Consider the following 20,325-nt stretch of genomic DNA (forward strand, 5'->3'; position numbering starts at 1 on the left):
CATAGAAATAGCCTGTCTTACAGTAAAATATGTAACTATGGTTTAAGGTACATAAACTAACTCACATCTCTGTGGAAGCTACTTGTCAATACAGCATTGGTAATGATTTGGAGGACTTTATGTAAGACACACAATTTATGTCATTAAAATACATAATTATCTTATTGCCTACATTAAATCTTCTCCCACTGCCAGCCTGATGCTGAAAGATAATGTTCAAAATCTCCAAAGAAGTGCTCCTTTTGCAACTGAAACAATTTTCACAGAAGGAATGAAGTGGCCTAATCCTTGGAACTACAGGAAGGGCACGTGAAGCGGTTCAGAGGAATAAACAGGATAGCCAAGAGGGGGATCTGCTGCTTGTATGGTCAGGTTCCTCAGGAGTACAGGGTGTGCCTGGATGCTATAGCGTTCTTCGTCGTCATTTGTGGCATAAAGCAGCTCCCACGACAGATTCCCCCACTGTCCTCTGACAGCTTCATCGTTCAGTTTTCCCACTTGTACTAGAAATTCCTGAAGGGTGAGTATCCTGCCAGTATAAACTCCCTGAAAGACAAAGATGAGTCAGTTCAGTTCAATTTTATTACGGCCACTGACAAGTACAAGATAAAATTCTATGAAGATAAACACATTAGCCTTAAAATATGAACCATCTGATTTAAAATAATTTTAAATTTGAATTTACAAGTTCCAATTACATGTTAAAATACGTTTAGATCACAATATAAATGAGCCCCTTAATCAAATTTAAAAGCAATCATTAATTTACATTATCATGACTAATACTCTATCAAATATAAGTGTCTATAAAAATATGATATGTAAAATATTAAAAAGAGTAATAAAAAGTAAAATATCATGTAAAATATGATATATAGACCACTTAAAGTTATTGCAAGGGTACATTACTTAATCTTTGAGCACTGCAGAGAAGTCAGATTTTTTTTTTCCACTAAGAAAAATCTGGGCCATGGATATTGTGAAAATAATGTTGGACTGAGATCTAGTCAGTCTAGATCCACTGAAAACGTAACCAATTTAAGTTGTACTCATTTTAATGTATGGGTCAATGGAAGACGATTCTGAATCCCATCCAGTGCAATTCAGCAGATTCAGTTGGTGTTTTAATTAAAAAATGTCATCCAGTGGGACCTTAGAGGTGTGCCTTCTAGGTCATGGAGCCTCTGGAACAGTATTCCCCATGTGCTCCACCCTGATGATGTTCCAAAAGGCACTGAAACTGGGCGTTTTGACTAAGCTATTGTCCCAGTCCTCAGGTAGGGCAGCTGATGAGCCCCTGTAAGATTTTGTGTTATTTTACATGTTTTGTTTTGTTTTCTCTCTAGATGCATATCATCTATGTCTGTCATTTTATTGTTATGCTCCCAAATTATTATTGTTATGTTGCTTTTTTAACAGAGATGACCAGATTGAGGCTCCAGGCCACACCCAGAAGCCTTGGATGTGGCCCCTACAGGTCTCTAAAAATTGTTACCAAATTGTAGTTTTGAATATGATTGAGGGAGTAATATTAAAACATGGCTAGAGAGTAATGATATTACATACATACAATCCATTTTCGCATGTCATGATCCCACATTTTTTAAAACAATACAGCCCTCCAAAGGATAGGTTAAGTCCTCAGCCAAGAAAAAGTTGTGTATCTCTGTTTCAAAATATTATGTACAGGAATTAACAGTATTCATACAATGAAACTTTAAACCCTAAAAAGTCATTTAAAATATGACTTAACATATTTTCTGAAAACAAAGCAAATGGAGATAAAAGGTATATTCTGAAGTTTGGAAACAACACAAAAAAACAGCTTTTCTCTAACAGGCTTCCACAAAAAGGAATGTCACAATCAGCAATACAGCTCTTAATTACCAGGTAGATTTTTAATGAAACAGTCTTATGCTGTTTTGTTAAGGACCTTACATTAATATAATTATATCCAGTTTTTTCCAGAAACAAGTCCACTAATGTTTAGGGGTGCCATATAAATCCATAATTAAAACAATTAATTAATAGGCCACCCATTCCTGAAGGCTTTTTCGTGCTATACCAGCAGAGGATTAGGATCACAATACCAGCAACTCATCTACTTGACAAACAACAACAGAAAACATACTTAAATATTGCAATCAAATTCAAAATGAACTAGTGACATATCAGTGAAAAATCCCCTTGAAGTAAGGAATCTCTTGTCACTTACCATATTTGGGTCATGCCCCAAAGAAAAGAGATATGGCTTTTCTTGTAAAACAGCTTGTGGCCATTCCTTTTCAGACACCAAACCAATGTACCAGTCATTTTCATATTCTTCAAGACATTTCAGCAGCTCTTTAAAGTCTTCAACTGGACCCAGGCTTGCTTTATCAACCATAAGCTTAACTGTGTATCTGATAAATGCATAACACAAAGAAATATATAATGAAAAGATCAGAATAATTCTAGAAACATACCTGGAGAATAGCCTCTGTAACAATATGTAAGTGTTCAGCAGACCCCAGTATTAGGTTTACCTATCGATGTCATAGACCATTTATCAATCTGATAGATAACACCTCCATTATATGTGACTGGGGACATACATTGCAAGCATCATGAAGACAGTCATACAGCCTCCAAACTACTACTCAGTTCATGCTATTTCAAATCCTATTTCTTAATATTAAGATCATAACCTCCCACGAATTCCTATTTTTAGCCTTATGATGATACATCTTTGCCTTCATTTGGCCAGTAATTTCAGAGACTGCATCCAGAAAGCAGACCAGGGTACAAACAGATTTGTTGATTTGCCTTTAGCAAACTGAAGCTATAAAGATTTGTAAATTATGACCTATGGTTTAGCATGATATGGAAGTGCACTAATTATGGCTTAGCTTACTGCCATAGCTTAGTGCAATGCATGAATCAAATCATTGTTAACTTCCTTCCAATACGTTGACTTAGCTCTCATTTTTCATTAAGCATTTATCAGATAGTACATACCCATTTGGTTGGGCATGGTACTTTATTTGCTAATCTAAACACATCAAAGCACAATTTAAAATTGCTTTTGAACCTGCATTTTCTCTAGCAATTTCAGACCATAACAGACATCTCAAAAATTTCTCCCTCCTTGAATACTGGAACAAAGTTAATGCTGTCAGGAGGTACAAAATGGTCTGGTCAGCAATAGCCTGTGGAGTGGATGAGTAAGGTAGTCCATTGTCAAATGATGCTCATGTGTAATTCAAAAGTGATGGCAGTAATAATCTTTCATTGAATTTCACTGGGCAAGCTTGAGACAATCCACATCTATACATCTGCTGATGTCTGTATATTGCACCGGGTGTCACAGAAACAATGATCTGCCTCCTAGCTGTGGGTGTGTACAAGAAACTACTGACTCTTATGCAGCAAGTTTATTTTCTTGACCCAAGAATATGAGAGAGACAGCTTTGTCATTGGACATTTCAGGAACACATTAGTGACATTCCATTACAAGGGCAATAGCTCTTCTGCTACAGTATTACAGAAAGTGATCCCTTACAATAGATAATTCTTTTCAAAATGAAGAACATTCACCGATACTGAACTATCTGTAGCATATGATATTGCTCTCTGTCCTGTTTTGAAGTTTTTGAAACCTTTAGTTTGACAGTTTTTGACATACTGAGCAATACCATTTTCAGAATACCCTTTCCATTCTTCCTGTAGGGCTTATTCAGAGATGATATGCCTGAAATACCAGTCTCTCCATTCCACAAGGCTTCTGCTATTGCTTACTAAGTACATCCTTCAAAATCAGAATCTTGGCTGGGAGGCTTTATTAGCACAGAAATGCTATACATGGAATTTTTTTGGAATGTGCATTCTCCTTTAGCCCTTTGGCCTCTGACAGACTAACAGAGATAGCAAATTCATAGTCCATGATCCAGAAACACCTCCCAGATCAGCCCCCAGAGCAACATCTTAATTTGCTACTACAAATTAAATGTATCAGAAACAGGAAAACGGTAAGGTTAATTATGTATAAAATTTTAGAATTTTGAAGGATAAGGAGATGGATATAATAAATTTTAGTCTCTCTGCAATCTTCACTGTAAAAGATACAGAACAGACACTATTTCCATGCTGGCTGGGGAATTCTATGAGTTGATGTCCATACATCTTAAAGATGCTGAGGCTGAGAAACTTTAGTATAAGAGTAGGGATGATTCAGTAGACAATTGGCATTTGTACTTTCAAAAGGGTCTTGACAAAATCGTGCAAGTTACAGGACTTCTGTTAAGTTCCTTGCTCAGCTTAACAGAAGCCCTGTTATACAACATGATAGATCATGGAAAAATGAAAATGAAGGAAAGAATCTAAATGTTAGTATTCCCTAAGGAGCCCTACTGGAATGAATAAATTAGGATCCCTAATATGGATAGATAATGTCCGGTTTTCTTTTGACAATAAGATGTTTCAGGAAGGCATGGGACGTTCTAAAGTCGACCACTTTAACACAATGCTCAACAAATTTGACCAGTAACTTGGCCGAAGTACTACACAAACTAGCAGTCTTTGCAAATGCCCATCAAATTCTTTTAACAAACGTTAATATATCTCAGAGACTGAAAGCTAATGAAGCAGACTCTTGCCCCCGAAGTCTTTGCTTCAATAAAAACTGGTTATGCCAAAAGCCAGTTACATCACAAGTCATATTAAGAATGAATCTCTGGAATATGACAGGATTTTATATAGTTAAATTATTACAGAATGATATGTGGGATATATGTTTCTTCAGGTGGCAGAATCTACCTGGCCTTGTCTAGGCTTAGATGCTTACCAAGGATGAGGATGATCCTGATTAGTACTTGGATGGGGGACCTCCAGGAATGTCAGGGCTGAGAAACTGTAAACTTCATAGTTGTGTCCATGAAGACAGCAAGAGACAAGCTCGACTTGTGTTGTTATTTGTATCAGTATAAAGATATGGCACATACTTGCTTTATATAAAGAATATTACTCTTATCTTAATTACCTGAATGTTTTTAGTGTTAGCTGATATAACTCTTGCTTTCCTATTAACCAGTCCAAACAGACTGACCATGGAAGGCTTCCATTGTAGGCTCTGAAAATATGACCAGGAGAAACAACAGTATCATCTAATCCAAACATTGCAATATAACAGGATAAGGCACTCTGGACATACAAATCCTTCAAAGCAGTGTCCTTAATAAGATCTTTAAGTAAATTTGAAGGATTTTCTTTCAAATGAAATAGGTCTAGCTGGTGAAGTAAAAAATGATACCACTCTACTGGAAACTTCTGCTTCATTTCATGGAATTTGGCAACAGATAATGGTGTACTTCTCCATTCTTCAGGAATGCTTAACAGCTCAGAATAGAAGTTACTGAATTTAATAGGAGATAAATCCATAATTCCCCACTGTTTTCCAGCATCTACAGCAGGAAGACCAAGAACAACAGTTTTATAGAGTTTATTCACACTGGCTACTTCAAGTAGTTCATCATCTGTAGTGTGTATTTCCACTGAGCCTGGAAGAGAATAGAAAGGTCTCGGTGAATCACCTTGTGATAGTGTGACACTTGTTTTGAATGTTTTTTTGCTGGGTTCAGCATCAAAGAGATTGCTATCATCAGTCCACTCCTCTGTTGATTCCACACTGAGACCATCTTCATCTTTCCATGAACCTGGTCTTTCTACTGCCTTGTTTAAAACTTCAGGTTCTGCTGAAGAATACTCCTGCTGGGACTTAGACATCTTTTCAAGAGTCCTAGGTGTTTTTGACTTCTTATAGCAGTACTGGATTAGCAGCCACAAGAGGACTTTTATGAAGTCTTCTTTCAACTGCTTCCGATTTTCAGGGGAATCAATTATTCCAGACAAGATATTTCTGGCATCTGAGTAGAGTTTCACAGGAAGAACAGCACAAGGTGTTAAAATATTTCCATAATGATCATTGAGGGAGAAAATCTGACTATGATCCTCATGTTCAAAGGCCATCGCAAAAATATCATCAACTCTGTGAGCTTCAGCAGTATGACAGGAGGTTTCCTGCAATTCTAAACCCTGGATTAAAAGAAAAAAAGAAATCAGCCAAAGTGTTTTAAGTACTTTTATAGACACCTAGCATCACAGTGGTTGAGATACTGGTTGAATGTATGCCAATTTACAGACCCATACCAAATCATAATATTGTGGATAGTACTATTTATAGCACTACTTGATTTGGGTATCACAACAACCTGGAATTAGAAGAATGAAAACAATATACAAGAAGAAGGAGAAAAGATCATGTTTTTGATCAGCCAACCAATACTAACCATATGAGCCATACTAACACATAATGTTCTTTTTCCATTTTGTTTTGCATTTAAACCAAGAACAGCAGAAAGATTTGTACTAGTGATTATCATACAATGATAACTATGGCAGTGCATAATTTAAAAATGATTCAGAAAAAGCATTCCAGTCCTTGCACAAACACAGCTCCTCTCTGCTATTCATTAAAATAGTCCAACTTTTCAGGATTCTGCTTAAACCTGAAGAAAGGTGCTGCTGTTTTAAGGAATCTGCTAATTAAAAATAAAGTGACGTTGAAATGATTCCAAATCATTTTCAGAGTGTGCACAACTTTAAAAAGCATCTCAGTATCAACTTACATGGGACAAAGACAACTATGAATATCAGCCAGCAACGCTTCTACTGATGATTCATGCTGACTTTCAGAATATGTTTATGATTAATTGTATCTGTGGCATTTTCAGCAGAGAAATGGGATTAAAAGAGCTAAAATACAAATGATTATAATTTGTAACTAGCCCCATTATCTGATTCCTTCATTTTTATATAAAACAGCAGAAGGAAAGCCTAGCTGGAAGGGGCGGGGAATGAAAAATAAGAGAGAAAAAGGCTTCTTTTTTGTCTTCCTCTCCTTCATTTCTCCAGGTAAAGCTTAAACAGTACTACAAGGTTCATGGAAACTGCCTCATACTGAGTCAGAGTACTGATTCATCCATGTCAAGTGTTGCCTATACTAATCTTCCCGAACTAGTACTATACATATTTGCTGATTACAACCAGTTGGCTTTGCTGGTTCAGGAGAATGGGTGTTGTAATCCAATATAGTTGGAGGGACCACATTGGGAAAGGCTTGTATGCACTGACTGAAATCCTGTAGAACAACTACTAGTTAGGAATTTTCTTAATCCTACACAGAAAAGTCAAGAATTGGAACTGCAGGCTTAGTTTGTACCACCAAAATACCATCAATCCCTGACTAGGATCTCTAAGAATGAAAATACATTGCAACTCTATGTTATTACCCAGTAACAACATTAAAAGTATAGGGGGGTCGTGGAGTACAGTCTCGTCTTGTTCTGTGTTGGAAATGCAGGAAATAGGGGGAAAGTATTAATTACAATTTTAAAAGCTAAAAACATTTAATAAAAATATTAAATTTATATAACTCTAGCCTAATGCTGGGCCACATTGATGGCAGAGATGTTTCCAACCAGTAAGTCACTCTGTGGGCATGTCGGTCCCAAAGGGCACTGTAAAAGATGGGTACTTGTTTGAATATTGCTGCATTCACAGCAGATATCCTTGCCCTCATGGAGAAACCTCCATTTTTCCATATAATCTTTAGTTCTGGCCAAACCAGTGCGCAGTCTGTTTAAACATCTCCAAACCATCCACTCCTTCTCCAAACCTCCAGGCAACTCCTCAAGTGGTTCTATCCAATTATGAAGATGTTTTACTTGGGATTTCCATCCTTTTAATCGTTCTGTTTGAGGTGTAGTAGCTATCTCCTCAGTGCAGTCTAAGAAGCTCCTTCCTGACTTCAATCTTTTTGTAGGAGGTACTTGGCCAAATAATGGGTGTGCCGGATTGCATTACACCTTTCCATATTCCACGCCTTGTGCCACACTCCTTCTAATGCCTGGTGGGGCTATTCCCGCCAAGATATATAATTTATCAAGTGGAGTACAGTGATAATTGCTAAACAGGCAATCGTAACCACATCATAGCTATAAAGTGTTACTGGACAAGGAGTGGAATGATTGGGGCATCAGAGAATACAGTACTCAGGTTTGAAATCTCTCATAGCAGTGAAGTTCACTGGACCAGTTACTCTCTCAGAAATTACTCTTACAGATTATTAAAGATAAGTGAGAAGGCAACACAAGGCCTTTGGAGGAAGGAAGGATAAAAACAAAAAATGTTGCTATGTGGAGTATTCTGATTCACTTTCATCCATCTATCGAAGCTGTTCCTGGATACTCCATCCCATCACCCCTTCTATCTGACTTTCCATTCCTCTAAATACATATTTTTAACGTTCTGGTACACTTTATCATTTCTCTTGCAGATGGGTGGGACCATTTTAGCTAGTTTCTGAACATGGAAATTGAGAGAATAATAGGCTACTATGTATGTAGTCAGAAGACACAACAGCCTTTTAAATGGAGACCAGCAAAAATGTTTGCTGTTTCTGACTTATTAGAAAACTAGATAGCTTTTAAGTGAATCAAGTGAACTTTTATTTTCAACTTTTCTCCTCAGTTATAGTAGGAAGTTAGGTCATACATGTTATACATTTAAGTAGTATGGTGATTTCTACTACTATGTAAACGACAGCACATGCAGGACAGCACATGCAGTTTAAATACTAGTTACCTTGATATTAAGACAACAGTAGGTGTAGCCTCTTTCTAAAACAAGGATCCATACTAGTCTGTCTTGAAATCGGCACAAGTAGTGGGATCCAGGTGAACAGAAACCTTTGGAAACAAGAACCCCCCCGAAAAAGGATCAGTTTTTGCTCAGGGATGTTATTTTGAACCACACTGTCTACATTTTAATGAGAGTTAATCATGTAATGTTAATGATACAAGTTGGAAAAATGGTATATAAACAAACTAGATTGCATTATGGCTTCAGTTTCAAAAAATCACTTTGTGAGCCTTATTATAAAGATGAATTATAAATACATGGCTTTTAACAGTTTGCAATTTTTTCAGTTTTTTCCTGCTTAGAAATTTTAATAAATAAGCTGGTTTTATAACACAAATAGAACCTCACACAGTAATGATAAAACACTGTTCCTGAAATCTCTCCATCACTAGTGCAGAATTTTGATAGCTACATCATTTCCAGGTAGCTAGAATTTAACAAAGCTTTGTAATTTTCTGCAAAATATTAATTGCAAATATATTATTAAAATAAAATTCCACTATTGTATGCAATATGCTTCTTACATCAATTCCCTTTCTTTGATATACTTGCAAAGGTTTGTGGTAGATCACTGCATTAGTAAATGTCCAGTCAATAGCCTCAAAATGAATTCAAGAAACCTGTATTTATGTCATTAAAAATTTTAATAGCCTTTTCAGGCTTGCTGAGCAGGAAGAGTACATTCTCGTGCCACCACTTTTAGAGAAAAAAAACCTTAATTCTACACTGCTGCCTAAACTGATAAAATATGCTCAGCCTGAAAACACAAAGTGATATTCTGCTAAGAATATCTAGTTAAGGGTCCCATTAAAGAATAGACTTTTTTTTCAATACATGTTTTTAATACTTTAATTCCCTCAGCACACAGACCCTAGTGGTCAGGTTCCTGTTTTTATTTTTCTGCTTAGCTTCGGAAATTTCAAACAACTCTCTTTCCCCTCTCCCCAGTCAGCACAGAATCAAATCCCTCATCTACAGTCAGCTGCACTGGGTGACCTTTGGGCTAATTGCTATCAGTCAGCCAAACTATCCTTAGAACTTGTTGAAGGGTTTTAAGTTGGATGAGGGAATACCACGTACACCACCCTGAGCTCATGGAACAGAGATCTGATATAATCTACAAACAAACCAAAGCATCAGTTTAGCAGTGTAGGAAGAAATCCTATTTTAATTTCTATGATATTGAAATTTCTATTGTATCCATTATATTAGGAAATAATTTCCTACACCTATGAGATTATCATACAACAGCCCGTAAATCAATCCTGCTGTGTTTAGAAACCTGCAGTAGAGATGCCTCCGCAGGTGGGGGCAGGTTCATGTATACTTGTCATCTGTCAGTCTCATGGGCCGAGTCAATTTTTTTGGATAACTTACCTAAACTGCCTGTTGAGAATGCTGACTGCAGTGCAGTCCTCAAACTTGGAATCATCTGCTGATAATATACAGCATCAGGACCTACGCAGGCCATCATGCCCACAGGTCCTGGCCAGCTTCGGACTGGTCTGGGAAAGCCAATCAAAAATATTGGGAGACTGAAAAGTGGTATCAAGGGAGAAGACAGCAATGAAGAGAGCACTATGAGGGCCAATACAATTGGAAGGAAAGCAATGTTCAGTGTAATCAGAGTAGTTGTGGATTTCCGGCGTTGTTTTTTTTCTGTCCACGACGTCAAGAGAACAGTAACTGCAAACTGCAATTTTGAAACAAACTGAAATAGCCGACTCCGAATAATTCCAACCTGGTAAGAGAGAAATAGCAATAATATTTTTCCTTCATTGATATGCTTGTGCATAGGATTTCATTTTTCTAAAGCATTTGGTGTATCCATGAAAGATCATGAACTTGTATTAGTAAAGCAAGTTCAGGCTTTCTGAACTTCAACTGAAGAATCTGAATTGATTTTGAAGAGAGGGTAGAAAGAGGAAATTAACTTTGCCCATAGAGAATGATCTGGGGCTGCTTTGAAAATTCAGAAGTCTTTTGTCAGGTTAACTGAAGTGGGCAAATCAGAACATATGCCAGATATCCTGCTTGCCAATATGTAGAAGAGTTCAGTTCAAAGTGAATCTTAAACTTAAGGTTTGAGTGGCCTAAAACTTGAATACTGTATCAATTATCCACACCCACATGAATCTGCCCAATTTCAAAGATGATCTACTGAGGCCTTGCTCAGGTGGTTATGAAGGACAGGACATTTTCACTGGTATCAGGACAACTAGAAGTATACTTGAAACATTCATCCCTTGTCTTGGGGCAGCAGATTTATCTTTTTCAGCAAACAATTTTTAAAGACTTTAAAAATCAGTTTTACTCCTCTTACATTTATTTCAAATCTGAATGCAATTCAACATCACACTATTTTCTTTCTGCTAGGACAACAGGCTTTGTTCTCTTTTTCTATCCCTATAACCCGCAGTATGCTGTCAAAATCTATTCCAGGGAAGACTGCAAATGACTTGGGATTCTAAAAGAGAATCATCTATTATCCCAGCGGTTCCCAACCTTTTTGGCACCAGGGACCAGTTTTGTGGAAGACAATTTTTCCACCAGGGGTCGGGTGGTGGTTTTGCAATGATTCAAGTGCTTCCTCTTTTTCCCGACCTTTTATTATTTTTTCTTCACGCTGTTTGGAGATAGCAGCCAATGGGCTTGCTTTCTCTGACAGCGGGCAGAGGCCAGGTGGTAATGTGAGTGATGGGGAACGGCTGTAAATACTCAGGCTGTAAATTTGCTCGCTCGCCCACTGCTCACCTCCTGCTGTGCAGCCCAGTTCCTAACAAGCCACGGACCGGTACTGGTCTGTGGCCCGGGGGTTGGGGACCCCTGATTATCCAATTCAGCCAATAAAATCTACACTTGCTAATGAAATCATATTAGTGGATTAAAATAGATGCTTGACCTAGCAAGTTCTAGTATAGTTCTCTGTCACCTTGGCTCTAGTTTGTTTCTCAAATGGGGGTAAAAACTGCAGAAATAAAATATAAATAAAAGCAGTCTTACCAGCAAGAGTCTAATTCCTGTATCAATGCTTTTGTTCCACCATAGATCAGTAGTGAACACCAGCAACTGCACTGTAGACACCACCACCATATCCATCAGAGCATGCTCTGTATCTTGCCACACCTAAAATAGAGATAAAGTACTTTTGCAGCTTCATTATAGAGATATAATATACACTTTACAGTTCATGACTGATCAAGCACATATCCTTTTTTCAAAACAATAAAACAATAATGCCTAAAACTTACTGGCCTCTCCGTAATCTTGCATCTCATGCAAAGCCAGATGTCAAAGACAAAAGAATAGAACAGAGGGAGTAACAATATTACTTTACAATTCATTTCATTTCACCACATCTTATGGTCTTCATTTCAGTTTCTGACTTCCAAATGTGGAAATACATGACACCTCATATTCTTAACAAGAATAAGAAAATACTTTGGGAAGAGAGTAAAAAAAATGTATAGGAAATTTGGGATACAATCCTGCAGACAACCAATATGCACAGATTTATGTAACACAGAATCTCCCTTAAATTGGGCTTGACTCCTGATGGTTTCATGGACATTTCCACTGAGTTTTTCATGGACACATTCATTGAGTTATAGATATCGTAAGACATTGGTGTATTCCAATACAGGTGGTCCTCGGTTAACAATGGTAATTGGGACTGGGAACTCTGTCGCTAAGCGATGCAGTTGTAAAGTGTGATGTCACGTGACTGTGCCAACTTACAACAGCAGTTCCAGTTGTGGTCGTTAGGTGCGACATCACATGATTGCCATTTGCAATCCCCTGCCGGCTTCCCCATTGACTTTACTCGTCAGAAGCGGCAGTGAAGGTCACAAATGGTGATCACATGACCGTGGGACACTGCGACAGTCATAATTGTGAGCCTGTTGCCAAGCGCCCAAATGGCAATCATGTGACCACAGGGATGCTGTGACAGCTGCAACTTCAAGGACCGGCTGTAAGTTTCTTCGTTCAATACCATTGCAACTTCAAATGGTCGCTGAACAAACAACCATTAACTGAGGACTACCTGTATGTTTTTAAATTTCCCCATCTAACTAACAGCCTTTGAAATCATAGGTGGTTTTCCCCATCCAAGTACTAATCACTCAAGTACAGTGACCCTGTTTAGAGTCCAAATTCAGCCAAGTTCAGTTAGGTGTTGCTCCCTGCTGTGGTATACATTTGAATATACTGTATTAAAACAGCAATTCACTGATCCGAGTACAGTGAGTCCTGGCTGTTAATGGAATGTTATTGTATCAATGTTTACCAAATGCTGAAAGCTCCTACACAGTAATCCTAAGAACACATCCTTACTTCCGTATTAGTGTCAGAGGCAAAAAAGTGCCCTGTTCGAGACCAAACAATGATTTACCTATAAATGCTACCCAAAACCTTTTAACTAGAAATGCCTAAATTTAAAACTGGACCTAGCGTACAAAAATAAAAAATTCTCTATGATTTCAGTTTCACTACTAATTTTTTTTTATCAGAGTGAGTTATCTTCTTTTATTTAACAAGTTAAGTGGTTTCTTTGCAAGGTATTGGGTTGTTGTACAAAAAGCATAAAATATTTGAAATTTACCATTCTAAAGCTTCTTGAAAGCCCAATGGAAATATATATGGATGACAGATGATGCAGAGAATTGTCTATGGAAAGAAATGCTATCATAGCAAATGGTGACACTGAAATTACAAAAAAAAGATACAGCAGTGTTTTTCTTATACAAAGAACTATGTACATAACCTTCAACTGCATAAATAGCTCTATTCAGTTTTTGTACGTTCCTCTGATATTTTTTCCTAATTCTGTAGTCTCTTTGGAATTCTCTTTGGAAGACAGAAAAAAGGAGGCAAGTGAATACAAGACTGAGTAATTTATAAAGCTTTCTTATGTTATTTTCTTACAAATGTCATTTATTGATGGAACAGTGGAATATGTATAAACTGCCAAATAAATAAAAGTGATGCTCTCTAGTGGATGTTTTCTAACACAGTGCTTTGGAGAGGGAATACTGAAAATTTTCTCTGGCATGCAATATTCTAATACGTTGTGAGAGGTCTTAGCAGCAATCAAATGTCCCATAATCATTTCAGTACTTGGGAGTTTTCAATTTCAGAAAGCAGTACTGAGTCACAATCTAAACTCAACATGTAAATCAGATACATTTTAGCACCATACGTGATATAACATCACAGTGTTACTCTACCACTAACGTTTTAAAAGCAACAGACTGAGGAAACTGGAACATTTTAAGAACTGAGCAATGTAGAGTTAGATATTTGGGAACAGTATTCCTTTTCATGGTTAATAAATGAGATGTCAGATGACCCAATGTATTTCATACAACTAGATATTTTTGCATGAACTATAATACTAGCATTGTTTAATGGCCAGTAATAATTTTCTGAATGACACGTGAAATGCCTCAGAATTTATATCATGTTTGCATATGATAAATCATGGGTGCATAACCTGCTCACCCCCCCCCACAATCAAAGTTTGTTAAGGAAATCCTCAGTCTCTCCTCAGCTATTAACCATTTTCAGTATTAAGATTAAACTTAAAACTACTAAGTTTTAAGTGGAGGGAGAGGAAATCAGTTTATGAAACAGCACTGGATGAAGTTCAGAAACACAGCTTTTACTCAGTTTCTGATCTGATCAGAAACTTTACTCAGTTTCTGATCTGATTACCATTTTCCCCTTGCTTTATTAATATATGCCCTTCACAACATTTCACAAGATGCATTGTACTCTTCATGCACTTATATTTTATCTATTTATTTGCTAAATTTTGCCACCACCCATCTCCCCCAGTAATACAGGAAACTGAGTTTTCTTACCTAAAGTTAGTAAAATCTTTCTTAATATACCAATTTTCTTGAGGTTCTTTTCCTTCTTTCCAGATACATTCATTGTCATTAGATCTTTTGGATAAAAGGGATTTCGGAACAATCCAAACAAATACACCGTTTGAATCTCTCTGAGAATCCACATAGCAAGAAGCAATATTATCAATATGTAACTAATTACAGCTTGGAGGCTAGTTTTGGTAAACGTCTGAAAACCAAGGAAGTAGTGCATCAAGCCAGCTTCCAGGAGAGCAACAGTCAATACAGTGAAATAGAAAATTAATTCTTTCCATACAAACTGTATTCTACAGGAAGATGTGTTTTTAAACTTGCTCGAAGCTAAGCAGCTGATCATAGCGTACTTGAAGGTTAATCCAATCTCATTTAGATTAAGACTCAGTATAAATCCAAATCCAGTCATGAATAGAACCACACCAAGCGTGTTAGGGATGAAGTAAGATGCAATAGCTGTTCCCAAAGAAATGATAAACATTGCTAGCAGCCTGTAATAAGGGAAAAAAATAATGTGTTTGAAAGGAAGAATTTGTACCAATAGTTCACCTATTTTCACTCATTTTCTTCTCACTTCAACTAAATCTGAGACTCAGCTTCTCTTTCTATGACACTCCACCCATTATACATTGTTTATATGTTGTTTATATATTTATTGTTTGTAAACTGCCCAGAGTCATTGCATACGAGATGGGCGGTAAAGAAATATGACAAATAAATAAATAATGCTGTGACATCATGCCATACAGTACTGAAGATATAGATTAAGCAAAGGCTTGCAGATTTAATAATACGTAAAGTATTCAGAAGACACCTTAGCAGCCCACATAAAATTACTGAACTGGACAGGATCGGTATAACTCTTTATTCAAACAGACACCCAAATTAGAGCACCCACAATAGATGGCTTTCCAGCATCTGCATGAATATAACCACTAAAGTAGAAGTTTACACCTACCATGGTAATTGGTTTGACTATTCAACTGCTCTGTTAGCAAACATTCTACAGTATAGGACTCCGGACTCAAGACAAGCCAGGATATCTGCATTTATCTGAGAAGATATAGGATGTCTATAACTGAATTACAGTATTTTATAAAGAATCTTGTTCACCTTTAATAATATTTTCTGGAAACTTCATCAGACAATGAAGTGTTAAGTCTAGTCAGGCTGATATTTGTATAAGAGGCTGAATGACCTATATGTGTAGAGCATAACCACTGAAATCACCAGAAAATAAAATGCAGGCAATTTTACCTGATTCCACTAATGGCTTGTTCTGCCTCCCAATAATTATGTGAATATGAACTGGTCACAATCCATGAAAACTTATGCCAGAATAAATGCCTTCATGTTTGAGAGACTACAAGATTTTTTAAATTGTTGCTAACATGCTTACCCATCTGGAAATATTAAATTTATGTAAAATAATGTTTACCTTACATTACTTGACATAGGCGAGCCTCCTAAAACAAGTTCCAACACTTGTTCCATTCCCCAGAGAAAAAGTGCATCCAATGGAGGCAGAATCCCCAAAGTCCATAAGAGAGGCAAAGACAAAAATATGATGTGCATAACCTGATTGACCAACTTTAAAGCTGGAGCATCAGCAACAAATCTAAATGGAAGTGGAAAAGGATATTATTTCTGGAATGGAAAAAAATGGGATCCCTGTATTTCAATACGGTTCTGCCACCATTTCATTGTATTATAAATTTATTTCACTATCTATAAATGAATCCAAGTGCATCAGAAAAGTTGTTACAAAACTAGATTAATATCCTTTAAGAGCACAAGATAGTCATTATTTTGCAGACAGTGTCTGTATATTTTTACCTGTGAGCAAGATCCACTGCAATGAAGACAAAAATGTAGAATGGTCTCATAAGAGGAACAATTTCATAAGTGTCCAGTGCTTGATAAGTAGCAGTCTCTGAAGGAGTCTTAACAATTAAGGAATATTCTCCAATGCACACCGTCAACCATCCAAATATGAAGATCACAACAGTTGTTCCAATATTATCTCCATACAAGGAGGCAATTCTGCTTGGCAGCAAATACCAAGTTCCTAAGCCACATAGTACTCCAGCAAGAAGTGAGTGAAAAAATAGGTTACTTACATATTTTTTGCCTGCAATAATAAATTTGATTGTTTCTGAACCTATACAGCTAGAAAACTCCCACTCATCTTCCTCCATTAGTACACCGTGGACATGCATTCTTTCTATGGGTGCAGTTTTTTGCCTGGCATACAAATTTATTCCCTGAACAATAATTGCTGCAACAAGCATTAGTCCTCCAGAAAGTGCAGCTGTGCAATAGTCCTGCAGAACCCTTAACTGATACATAAGCGTCCCAATTCCACCTAGAACCCATGGTATCAAGAAGAGAAGAATCTGATTCAAATAGACGTAAGAAGGTGCACAGAATCCTAACTTAAATTGAGGGCCACCCAGAAAAGTCTGCGGAAGTCGCTTTAAGAGGAATTCTTGCTTGTGGTCATTCAATAGAGGCACATCTGGGCCCATACTTATTTACTCAAAGTTTGGCTGAATTTCATTTTTCTAAAAAGGAAAGAGAACAAAAAAAGAAAGCAATTTTACCAAAGGTGCACTTTTCCAAATATTGCCAATAAACAGTGTTTTTCAGAAGTACTGTACATGCATGCCTTATTTTAAACACCAGAGCCTCTGCAACTCATTCTTTAAAAAACCAATGGACTTCTACTATACTACTTCTTCCCAAACTTGCTTTTTCATACCACATTATGCATTATATTTTCTTGAGATCTGCCTTTTCTTCTGTTTTCTGTAGCAATAAAGTAAGAATCATCAAGATAGCTACTCTTTAAACCTTGATTACCTTGTTTCAATAAGTATGCACCCCTATTTTTAATTGTCTCTGTTAATAAAAAACTGAAGTGCAATTCCAGAGTTTTCTATTATAATATTTAATATGATTTACTATATAAAACACATAAAAAATGGAAACGTAAGACTTTAATAAATGCTCTTCAGAATACTGGTTTTCTTACCAAGTAACAAGATAAGTTTAAACCAGCCTATTATTAAACTGACTCTCAGGGGAACACATACTTTACTTTAAACAATTTCTCTCTTCCCTGGACACCTCATTCCCTGCTAAATTTTTCATGGTTGCTTGATTCAGGGATCAGCAATATGGTGCTCATGGATATGTAATGTGTCCCCAAGACCCCCTGAGTCTCTACTGATCCTTCAGGCTCTTTGTGTCTTGTCCTGATTTGTGAAGTGTGAAATGTTTGAAATTTGACATGGTTCAAGCCTGAAAATAGCTGTTGTGCCTTTACTGGAAATGTTCCAGCCCTGTTTTGACCCATTCTGGACTCAAGGCCATTTTAAGCTTGGAATAATATGAAAATGGTTGAAATAGTGTTGGAATTCTTCTGATATGGCTAGAACCATCCACCTGAAACTCAAAATATTTGCTTCAAAATGGAGTGTTTCAAGCCCCAAATAATTCAAATTCAAAATATTTTGCACATCTCTAATCCTAACTCACTCTCCAGTGCAACAGACCCTAGTGTCCTGCACTTACCCCAACTTCACTTGTCCTGCTGGTCAACCAACTACTAACAGAATCAATTTGCCCTCCCCTTCAGGGAAGCAGCTGAAAATGGCTCCTTTTCCCATTGGCAACAGCAACGCAACTTGAGCCTTTCCAACCTGCTGCCCTGCATGGAAAGGAGACTTACATGAGGACACTTTTTAAAAATGTGAGCTCCTCGGTACATGTAACAGTGTAACATATATTGTAGTCCAGCTATAAACAGATCTATGTATTAAAACGCTTTAGATGGACACACATCCACATGAATATAGGTCAAGTGCGACCCTGAAGCCATGCCCTGATATCTGAAGGAGTTGCAGGTTATTATCTTTCTCAAGATAAACTTTTGGATCAAATTACATTGGCAAGAGAATGCTTGCTAAATTTAGAGTCACTGTGATAAGGAAAATATTGTTAGAAGATCAGACTACATAAATACATTTTCAAGTCTTCACTCAGCCATGGACCTCATAGTTTCTAACCATTCTTTATGGTGAAGATAAAGGCATCGTCAACAAAAAGGCTGGGATATAAAATAAATATAATGGTTTTTCTAATAGAACAGAAAAACACCAACATGGTTAAATTGTATAGACAGCAAAATCATTACATATAAAATTCTTTTGTACTAACGTTGAAGTAAGAAAGTGGGCTATTGGCATATGCAGACCTTCACAGATCATCTTCAACCTATGAGATTTACAGCATCCATCAGTGTATCACATCTGTATATGAAGCTTTGTGGAGATTTAAATCTATGTTGCACTGGTCAAACCAACTTTTTGTTTATAACATGCCCTATTGCCAGCTAATCAGAAAAGAGGAATATGTTTGCACCGGTGCCTTTCAGATATGCAGAGAGTGTCACTCAATGTTTCATTGGCTTACACTGGGACATCAAACTCTTACTTAAAAGCACAACTCTGAGGAGCTGGTTCCAGAACTTCTACAACCCTAACCGATGTCGGCAGGAATCACATACCTGTCTTTACATTTCAGAGTTTTGCAACGACTTGCAGGCTGGCTGGGGCTTTCAGGCACACAATAACTGGTCAAAAACTCCCAGTGGCCTAAAAATAAGAAGCACAGAAGCTACGGCCAGACCAAAAAAGAGCAGCTCAACAAGCTTCTCCTCACTTGGCAACTGCATGAGCAACAACAAACAAGGGCTTCCCTTCCCCCTTCTAGTGAATGCATAATTAGGCGCACGTATAAATGAGCGCGCGCGCGCGCGCACACACACACTCTCACTGGATTCCGGCCACCAGAGCGAAAATGTCCCTCGCGCCACGGCAGCGCCAGAGACAAACGCCGGCAGCCAGCGAACACCTCCCTCCCGCCGAGCTGCTTTGTGCGGCGGGGGACTGGCGCGAGGCGACCGCGCCCAGAGGGAAGAGAGAAGGAGAAGGCCAAGCCTCGGCTAAGGAGACGGGAAAGCGAGCCAGGACGGTTCAGCGAGCGCCGCTCTCCCTCTCAGCCGCATCTCGAGGCCGGCTGGGCAGGACCCGCGGCGGCTCTCGCTCCCCCCGCTTCTCCTCACGGCCGACGCCATGTTTTCCCCCTTCCTGCTTGCGGGAACAAAAGCGGGGGTGCAGAGAGGGCGTAGAGAGGAACGAGGAGGTCCCGAGCGGACGGGCGCCATACATACCTGCGTGTTCTCCTCTTCCCCTTCTCCCCTCAACGCAGCCATGCCCTCCGCTCGCCCAGCCGCGGCTGCCCACGTTCCGGCTTGCCGGCTCCCCCTGCTGGAGCGAGAAAGCGGTGAGGGAGGTTTTGGTTTATGGCCCGCTGACTCGGAAGGGGGAGAAGGGAGGTGGTAGCGCCGAGCGGGAAAACGACTCCCTCGGCTGCGTTCAGCCGCCTCCCCTCTAGGCTCGATGGGTCTAGGCACTCGTTTTCCTATGGAGAAATTCCAGAAATCCGGGACCCCGAAGACGGCTGTGGTGCTTTGAAGGCTACTGGCATTGCGATGCCTCCTCAAAAGTATGTAGCCTTGAGTTCAGTGGGCTCTACTCCTAGGAAGTGAGTGCCAACCTGCAGGGTTGTGAAAAAGCATTTGCCCCTTTGGGGATGTTATGAAGTTTTGCGTATCTTTGCCCGCTGACCGTTACCAGAG

At 38.3% G+C, this 20,325-nt stretch overlaps 1 protein-coding gene across 3 annotated transcripts; it reads right to left on the reverse strand.

Moving 5' to 3' along the window:
• Positions 1–17: 17 nt before the first annotated feature.
• On the reverse strand, positions 18–19,941 carry PCNX4 (pecanex 4). Of its 3 annotated transcripts, XM_063290458.1 has the most exons (12): positions 19,858–19,936; positions 19,192–19,279; positions 16,458–17,185; positions 16,060–16,239; positions 14,601–15,112; positions 13,340–13,440; positions 11,740–11,862; positions 10,114–10,477; positions 8,680–8,783; positions 5,018–6,069; positions 2,216–2,402; positions 18–546 (listed from the first exon to the last, which is right to left on the reverse strand). In XM_063290458.1, exons 3-12 carry the CDS (start codon positions 17,147–17,149, stop codon positions 295–297), a joined length of 3,567 nt encoding a protein of 1,188 aa, XP_063146528.1. In that variant the 5' UTR covers positions 17,150–17,185; positions 19,192–19,279; positions 19,858–19,936; the 3' UTR covers positions 18–294. The 3 variants fall into 3 exon arrangements, with proteins under 3 accessions (XP_063146528.1, XP_063146529.1, XP_063146530.1); XM_063290459.1 differs by lacking the exon at positions 19,192–19,279 and having other exon boundaries at positions 19,858–19,941; XM_063290460.1 differs by lacking the exons at positions 19,192–19,279; positions 19,858–19,936 and having other exon boundaries at positions 16,458–17,589.
• Between the last annotated feature and the right edge of the window lie 384 nt (positions 19,942–20,325).

The sequence above is a fragment of the Candoia aspera genome, chromosome 1, assembly GCF_035149785.1.
Source record: "Candoia aspera isolate rCanAsp1 chromosome 1, rCanAsp1.hap2, whole genome shotgun sequence".
NCBI classification, from domain to species: Eukaryota; Metazoa; Chordata; class Lepidosauria; order Squamata; family Boidae; genus Candoia; species Candoia aspera.

Coding starts and splice junctions, on each gene's coding strand:
- PCNX4 (XM_063290459.1), bottom strand. CDS start 17,149: ATGGGCCCAGATGTGCCTCTATTGAATGACCACAAGCAAGAATTCCTC. Junction 8,784..10,113: donor ATTCTCAACAGGCAGTTTAG/GTAAGTTATCCA, acceptor TTGTTTCCAAAG/GTTTCTGTTCACCTGGATCC. Junction 547..2,215: donor TGGGGCATGACCCAAATATG/GTAAGTGACAAG, acceptor TTTGTCTTTCAG/GGAGTTTATACTGGCAGGAT.